At 28.7% G+C, this 9,542-nt stretch overlaps 2 protein-coding genes across 3 annotated transcripts in view; one reads left to right on the top strand and one right to left on the bottom strand.

Moving 5' to 3' along the window:
- Positions 1-9,542, top strand: part of LOC111676115 (flocculation protein FLO11) — a 78,004-nt gene that overhangs the window by 33,023 nt on the left and 35,439 nt on the right. The window lies entirely within an intron of this gene.
- LOC111676113 (neprilysin-4-like) lies at positions 6,931-9,142 on the bottom strand. Its single transcript, XM_023437007.2, has one exon. The coding sequence runs from the start codon at positions 9,040-9,042 to the stop codon at positions 6,973-6,975; it is 2,070 nt and encodes a 689-aa protein (XP_023292775.2). The 5' UTR covers positions 9,043-9,142; the 3' UTR covers positions 6,931-6,972.

Here is a 9,542-nt window from a genome sequence, read left to right on the forward strand (position 1 = left end):
TTGGTTATAAATCAAATATAATAATTATATTGATATATTGTATTGATATTTGTATTTTAAGTTTTAACCTTGAAATATTCAAAAGAATATTTAACATTTTTGTTAATTTAAATATAACTATAGGTTGTTGGTAATATTTTATTTGAATTGCCTAAAACATAAGCAAACTTGTACAGGTGTTGAGGAAAGCCAAATATAAAGTGTATAAATCATTTATTAATTATTACAACAGAACAATAAATTATCCATTTAAAAGCTATGTATAAAATATGCCTTTTTCTCAAGATACAAAAACAAATATTTTATGAAATTACCTTAGTTATTGTTAATAATAAAGTGAAAGAGTGTACACGAAATAATCTTTTAAAAAATAATTTTAGTTTACTTTAATGTCTCGAATTTAATTAATATCCTTAATATTATGGACTTAAAGCTGTGTCAGATCTTACAATGTTGCCATGCGTAAAATGTCTAACAATCTCGTGAACTTATAATTTTACTTTTGCAACGTTTTCATTAAAACCACTATTAACGATGTTGCAAGACAAAATGTTTAAATTGACACTGTTGTTAGACATGTTTTGCACATTTTGACAACGTTGTAAGATCTAACAACCGCTATATATATAAAGCTATATGTACAGCTTTAGGATATTATAAATTTAAACTTTTCTTACTAGTATGCTGCTATAAATAGATTCTTAATATTCTAAGATTGCGGTTGTTTTGAAACTTATTTATGTAGAAGTTCATAGTTAAAGCAATTTTTGAAGGAAACTTTCAATAGGCGCTAGGGCCAAATATGAATCCCTCCAAAAATTATTGACTACATAGGGCCTATCCTTATAAATTATATGGTAAAGGAATAAACGTATACATTAAAATTATTTATGTGGAATTTAATGGTGTTATTAGTATTTACAGATTTGAGATATCGTGTAGTTTTCGGTAAATTTTTGAGACTTTATAATAAAGCTAAAACAAATCTATTCGAAAAATGTTGAAGGACATTGAAAAGTGAAAGACCTTGAATAAGAAAGAAGTTATGTCAAATCTTACATCTTTATTTTAAAGCTGACAACATGGATTTTCAAGATGGCATTTTAACTATATACGAAATAATGGTCTGATTTCAATCAAGCGATTTCCAATAATGTTGGGTCAGAAGAATACGTGCCAAATTTCATTAAATTATCTTGAACATTGCGACCTGTAGCGTGCGCACATGTTTTACATGGATACACAGACAGACGGACGGACATGAGGACATATCTAATTCGACTAAGGAAGTGGTATATAAGATGGGTGTAGGAAAATATTTTTCAATTTTTTAAACAATTGAAATTGTTTATTGGAGTTCTTTTTTTAAGTTTTTTTTTGTCCCTCCCAACATTTGGCAATGTCTCAATTTTCACTTTTTTACAACTTTTCCTAATCAGATTACCTTTTTAAAACAAATAGTACATTTCTTCAAGGACTTGTTGTCTATGAACTAAAATTTATTGCTGACTCTATTATTACCTTCATAAAATATATGTATGTTGTGAATTTTATTTTTCATACAAATTTTTGGGCACCTTTTTCCTTTTTGTAATGTTTTACTTTCTTTTTACATTTGTAATGGTTATTACAATTTATAGCCGAATATTTACAAAATACAATAAGAACAAATAATAAAAAACAAAATTTTTATGTATTTGTTTAACAAAGTACACATAATATTTGCATTTTTTTATAATTTGCATACTTAAATATTTAGGCCAGTCACAGAATTCAATTTCTCTCGAAAGTGGATAAAAAAATATCTATAGTTTATAATGATATTAATAGTTAATTTTAGGTTTATTACGCAAATAATGAATATGGCTTAGTAAATGTGTGTATTCGTCCAATTCACTATGAGCAAGGTAGTGTTGTATAGTTGTATGTTGCAATTTTTATTATAATAATTTTTGTTCCGAAAACAAAGCAGTAAGAAAAATATATATCTGACATACAACAATACAACGACGATTGAGAATTGCAGAATGGAATTAATCTGGAATAATTACAATAATTTATTAAAAACACTTTCGATCGGAATATTATTCTGTGATAGGCCCCATTGTGTGTTTTTGTTTGTTCTTCAAAAAACTTTTAAAAAAGATGATAAACATTTTGAATACCCTACAAGACTACATTGATGTGAGACCAATAAATTCGCTTGTATTGATTCAAATATGTGTTTGTCTAACACCAATATTTCCGGTTACAAATGAAAAAATTAAATCAATTTTTAGTCTTTTTGATGGTGGGTATAAAAATGAACCGAAAAAACCAATAATTAAAATCTCTCTACCAATTCCTTTAAAGATCTGCCCAAATTTAACTTTAGGCCTTTTCTGAGGTCTAATCTAAGAAAATTGGTGTGATCCTATTAAATAACCAAAATATAGTAATATCTGGATATAAAGTTAAACTAAGCCCCCACTTCTTCTATGTAATATAGACGACAAGTAATAGTTGTTGAAAATAAAATCTTAAGTAAATATTTTCCTGGGTTTAAATTATGAAGTGTCTAACATTAGACGACACATTCGTAGGGTAACATATGATTCGTCTAAAATTGCATACTACTTTTTCTGCGAAAATATTTCTTCAAGCATGTGCATCTGTTATTTTTAAGAATTGTTTGAAAGTTTTTTTTGTTCGTTTTGCGATAAAAATTGTTTTCATAATTTTAGTTTTGTTTTTATATGTTTGCCACGTTTGAAAATTAACCCAAAATAGGAAAAAGAAAAAAAATTAAAATTTTACTTACTTGTGTATAATGCTGCAAAAACTGATGAAATCTTGTAAAGATATCTGAAAGAATTAAAATAAAATCAATTTTAAAAACAAAATATTTTCTGTATTTTAGCAGTTACACTTAAAGGGTTAAAGCCATATTTTAACTCTTATATTAACAACTAGAAGAGCAAAAAATAGTTAGAAAAGTTTTGTGTTTTTAAAATAAAAAAAATATTTTTTTTTTAAATAAGCATCCTCATAAAAGAAGCGAACCAGAAACTAATAATAAATTTGTAAGTAAGAACGCCTTCCCAACATGATGACAAAATTTACAATCCTGCATACTCAGGCAGAAGAATTTTTATTATTGTGGGGTATTATTACCCACATTTATTATATCTTTCAACACTGAGAAAAAAAATGCTCCATTGTGATTAACTAATTGAAAAGAAAAGATTGAAAAATTTGTTTTATTAAATATTTGTTGCCAAATATGAATATTATTAACGATTTCTAATCACTCTACTATTTATTAAATTTTCTCTGTGTACTTTAAATTTTGGTTTAAAAATTAATTTTTTGTTACAGTTTAAAAAAGATCTCTACACCACAATATGTGTGTTTCTAGTCATTTTATGTGGGATTTTTATTTTAACTTTATCTCATTTCTGATTCATCAAACGTTAAAGACATTATAATACGATTACGTTTCATTTATTAATGTTTAATACTGATGTACACATGTTGCTTTTAAATTGTTATAAATTTATATTTACTAAAGCTGTTTAAAAATGTTATACAGAATAATTAGTTAATATAATTGAGTATACAAACATTATAAATTTTAATTTTGTATGTACTTACTTCCTAAAAAAATCTGTTTAGTTTTTAACATTGAAAAGCTCAACAAGACTGAAAATGTAATGAAATATTTTATGTCTACACGATTTTGATAATTGATTCATCTCATAGTTTAAAGATCTATTTTAATAGAATTCCGTTTTACGTCCAAACAACCAATAAATAACGTGAAATCATTTGATGCTCCAAAAAAATTAATTTCAAACAACAAAGTTTGACACATTTTTTCATTTATATTCAAAGCTTAAAAACTTACGTTTTAATCGATGTTGTCATATTATTATTAATAGTTTTTTAACGATTAAAAAGGATTGCTCTCATGAAATCCAAAATATGCACTACAAGAGTAAAATATGCTCTAAAAACTCGAAAATGTGCCCTAAATATGCTACAAAAATTAAATCATGCAAAATTATGCTCTTATGGGTTAAATATGCAAAAATATGCTCTAAATAATCGATGACAAAATTCTTAAATTAATCTGAAATGTGTAAATATATTATCCATGAGTCCATACGACGCACCACAAAAAACATGCATTTGACATATTTTGGTTTCCCTGCTGATAACTTTTCTCACTAAAAAAAGTCCTTAATGCTAACGCTTTATGTACAAATTCATTTAAGATTAGAAATCTAAATGTCTCCCTTAAGTAAAAATATTTGTTTACTCACTATCTAAAGAATAGGGGTAAATTTATAATCATTCCGTTTATAACATATCGAAATATTAATCATAGACTCACAAAAGTATTACAAATATTCTGTATCCTTATTAAATACTAAGGCGATCTAGTCCGTCTTTCTGTGAAAAACACGACAGAGTCCGAACTGAGAGAGCTGGGGAGTTGAAATATTTATATCTTAAATTTAAGGTTTGTTTGGTATTAAAAATGGGCAATATCGGTCAACGTTTTCGCATAGTCCGAAACACAGCTTTATCTATCATAACTGTTTAAAAATAGCGAGTATATCGATGGAATTCGACATTTCTCTGCCAAATTCTATGAGAATCGGTCCACAATTGACTCTACTACTCATGCAAGGTTCCATTCATAAAATGAATTCAATGCTCACTACTGAATTAAAAATACAAGTATAGCGCTGAAAGTATACATAAGTATGTTTCTTACTAGCACAAATAAATCAATTGAATTTTATGAGAATCAGTTTATAATTAACCCTACCCCCCATATAAGGCCTCTTCAGAAAATATGTATAGCCAAATTCTCTTTATTAAATTTTAAAATTGTCCTCGATTGATCGGCCATATATGTTAATGGTTTTAAAGTTGGACAAAAATATTTTGTTTTTAAAAAATAATATTTTGTTAATGCGAAATGGATGTGTCCACAATTTACTTAAGCCCTACTTCAAATATCAATGTTTATAGGGGAGCAAAACATTTACGTCATACGATATATATACGATTCTGCAAAGTCCAATAGAATACTCTTTCTTGTTATAGTTCAATTACGATTCCTTTTGGGCTTTGTTTAAACATAACTCGTCTTTTTTGACAATGTCTTTTGAGGCAAGTAATAACCACGCTCACTTATAAATAAGTCATTACAATTAAGGAGTTAAATAGTTGGCGCCACAGAATGCCATCTTGGGCCCAAAGAAAAAACTTAAAAGGCACTTATGTAAGTTATTGTGTAAGAATTAATTCTGTCATTTTTATCTAATATGTGTTTTCCTAAAAGCGGTCGATTTAAGGTGGACTACATTGGAGCACTCTAATTCTCATACACTAGTAATATTTTTATAGTTTTCTTTTTTAAATTTTTAAAGTTTATGTTTTAGTTAAATTTCCAACGCTGCCTTTCAAAATGTCGTTTATTTCGTTTTGGGAATTTGTATTCAATTGTGTAGATTTTATTAAATAAATATTCTTTATAAAATTCTTTTGCGTCGTGTTATAAATTTAAAACTGCTGAGTTTAGGTTATATGTTATACATATTTGTTTTTTGTTGACATTTCAAAATGAATTGTAAACATTTTTCCTTGACACTCTTTATTTCGAGAATAAAACTTACAAACGGTGTTTAACGATTTAGTTAAGAAAACAAATATTTATGTATGTATGTAAGTACGTACATATGTATGTATTTTGCATGTTCATAAGGAAACAAAACTAAAAGAGAATTTTGAAATATTTTTCGTAAGCAATTCATGCCCGAAGTAACGATTAGGCCTCAAAATTTTTTGTATGTTTTTTTTTTTATTTTTTTTGCTTTTGCATTTAAAACGACCATATATGGAGGAAAATTTATAAGAGTGCTTGTGTCATTTCCGTGTGGTCCTTAACTTTTAACAGTTATACATATGTATGACAAAAAAGTGTATGTGTAGCTTTGCTTTTTCTTTCCGTTTCCTTTTACATATTTGTATGTGTTTGTTTTACAGAGTAAGTGAGTGTGTATGTGTAAGTTAGTTTGTCTGTTTAAGTGAGTAACTGTATACATATCCCTAAATGGTTTGTGATGACATAGATTTAAAGTTAATTTCTATTTGTTGTTTTTTTTATTTCTGTGGCCCCTGCTGTTGTCTGTCTTTGTATTTTTTTTTTTTTTTGGATAGTCAAACACAGCAACATTTTATGAAACATTTTAACTCAACTGCAGTTAAAGTTCAAGGTTGTTGTCCATTATTTATTAGATTCGAAAGTGTGTGAAGACAAATTTTGTATATATTTGTGTTGCAACTCTGACTGGTTTAAATGAAGAACGGTTTATACTGTGTTTAAAATATTAACTTTTTATTTAATTATTAATCTTGTGTGTTTATTTGTTTTTTCCGTTCTGTATGTTAAGTAGGCGTGTTGCAACAGATAGGGCCCACAAATTTCGTATGGACAACTTAGACATTCATATGAAGATTAGAAGAGGACCTCTTATATAAAAGAACTATTCTAAATTTTGTTCTAGACCCTTTAGTATAGATTAATATATTTGAGATAAAAATAGGCAGACATTGTATTAATTAAATACAAAAATCATACATGTAAAAATGTTGCAATGAACAACTTTGAAATGCATACCTTTAGAAATAAAAGGGACTCTCAATCTATAAGGGGCGTAGCAGCCTCATATAAATTAAATAAAAAAATTCGAATATCTGGTACATAAAAATAAATTAAAATTTCTATAAGAGAAAAACGTGGAAATATATTCAGTAGTCTCTATTTGTTATTTTCACGAAAATAAGATTTTGATGGCAAACATATCCGGCAAACTTTCCCGCATTAGTGATAAAACTAATTCGAAATTAATGTAACTTGCAAATAAAAAAAATTAATTCTGGTGCGGATTCTTTTAAAATTAATAAATTTTTATTTATTCAATAGATTTCACATTTCTTTGGTGGATTCATGTTAGATGTTGTCTTCTTGTCACAATTAAACAACCACGAGAATTCTCTAGAGTTTGATAATGAACCAATGACTCTGAATATTCCGGGGGCATGTATATCACCGTTAGCAAATGAACTACGGAACATCGAAAGTATATCCTCACACCACAGTTGAGCAAAACTTACAAAAAACAATTGACGATTATTGAAGGGTAAACGTGGCAGGGTGTCATTCTTTTCAACATCACTTTCGACTACTTTACGCTTAGACAACCAACGCTCATAGGCATTATAAGCTATATTAACGCCACCATTATCGGCAATATTTTCTGATTGCAAACCACTTTTGGGTAAACGTTTTCCATCATAAGTGTAGTTGTGATATTGTTCTATGAAACATTTGCGTCTCGATTCAAATTCATAGGCAGATTTCTCATCCCACCAGTTGAAGGCCTTGCCATTGGCATCATAATTGCGACCTTCATCATCAAAACCATGAATCATTTCATGAGCTATGAGATAACCCAAAGTGCCATACTGTATGGCTTTAGGATATATGGGATCCCAAATATAGCGTGGCTGCAGCAGAGCTACTGGAATTTTGATTTGATTTTCCAAAATGTTATAAACAGGTGTAAAGGACAATACCTGAGTATCTTCTTCAGTTTTCTTTTCCAATTTGTTTTCTCTTAAAGACTCGGCATGCTCCAAAATATTTTTTACATTGAGTACATAGTTGGCGGGATCTATGTCCAGATTTTTAAATAGCTCAACGAAATTGTCACTATCATAGGAGTTTATGGTTAAATTCATATTGTTTAATTTCTTAACGGCTTCCTGACGTGTCTTAGGCGCTATCCAATAATATTTTTCAGTCTCGAAATTGTGTTTAAGTGTACTTTTAATATCATCCCATAGTTCGTATATTTCTGCTTCGGCCTCTTTGCTTCGATATTGATTATAGATGGCATGATCAACAAATTTACCAAAATATTTTTTCGATTTATCTATGCACTCCGGCAGCATATTGCTGTATGTGAAATCGACAATAAATTCATCCAAAAATAACCATAGTATATAGTCCTCTACAAGTTCGTTATCGGTGGTGTTGAAAACATCATATAGACCCTCCAAATAAGATTCATCATAGACATAGATCTGTTCTGGCAAATCTTTTGTACCTAACACGATTTCCAAATATTGTTTTACATCGAATAAATCATTATATTTCTCCATTAAATCGGTGGTATTATACAAGGTCAACAATTCCTCAACACTTTTACCCAGACGCACATCAGTAGCACCCCAAGTTAAATTGTTTTCGAAAGTCATTACGTTTTTGGCGCTTACTGCTGCATCCTCGGCAGTCATGTTCAAGTACAGCTTCATATATTTGCGTATTCTGTCTTCTTGTATGTTATGCACCATATTAAACGCCCCCTGGGTCATTTCAAATTCTGGAGGTCCTATATAGGGCATTGTTTTGGACTTATCTTTTAAATCATCTAATATATATAGCGATAGTATTATGGATCTCCCAAATTTATGTTGAATTTTTGCCACCGTTGACCACCATTCTGAACTGGTATTCTTTAACTGGTCCTCTGTTTTTAAAGCGGAAAATTCACCAAACTCTTTGTAGATTTTAGCCAACGATGAACGATATTTTGTAGTGTCAAGATAGGCATTCTGACAAGAGGCAAAAAAATCTTTAATTTTATCTTCCACATCACCATTTCCGGTTTTTTTCTTTAGCAACAATTCTTTAAGTCTTCCCTCAATGCCTTTGGTTAAAGATTGAAACTTGTCCGTGTTTATATTGCGATTATATTGGGCCGGATTAATTGCATGCCATGAACCACAGGCATATGTATAAAAATCATCGCAGGGATCAACATTTTGATTCATAAACGCTTTAATATCAGCGGCTTTTGATAATTTTAAAATTTGTTTGGCCACTGGGTTGGCAAATATGTCTTCCTCACATTTCACGCTTAAACAGCAACATATTAATAGGAAGCCACTATACACATAGTGATTTATTAATTTTAAATTCATTTCATGAGTTATTTATTTAAATGATAATTGTTTTTAAAAGTTTTTTCTTTCAAAATCACAACCGTTTAGAGAGTGTTATTAGTTCAGACTAAAGAAATTTACTATTTCCATCATTTCCATTACTCAAGATGAGTCTGAGTCTAGGTTATCGTTTATACATTGAGTTGTTATTTTCTTAATTTTGTTTTTTTTTTATGAAAACTTGGTCTCTTATCAGCTAATATACGCTCAAACATGTAGTTTAATTATGTTTTTGTTACTAAAAATGATAAATATTTATTAACCCTCTGATGAATAAAACGTGTAGATTTTGTTTTTTATTTGGAAAACAAATTCTATAGTGTTGAATTTATAAAAGAGAAACTGAGAGTAACATTGACAATATTTTTTACGATTAAACAATGACTGAATAGTCAATTAACTCTTAGAAATTAATAAGATCTATTTTATTACTGCTTATAAGAATAATGAATGATCAGTGGAAAAATTGCTGATTAATA

Source organism: Lucilia cuprina, chromosome 4, assembly GCF_022045245.1.
Source record: "Lucilia cuprina isolate Lc7/37 chromosome 4, ASM2204524v1, whole genome shotgun sequence".
Classification (NCBI taxonomy): domain Eukaryota; kingdom Metazoa; phylum Arthropoda; class Insecta; order Diptera; family Calliphoridae; genus Lucilia; species Lucilia cuprina.

Coding starts and splice junctions, on each gene's coding strand:
- LOC111676113 (XM_023437007.2), bottom strand. CDS start 9,042: ATGAATTTAAAATTAATAAATCACTATGTGTATAGTGGCTTCCTATTA.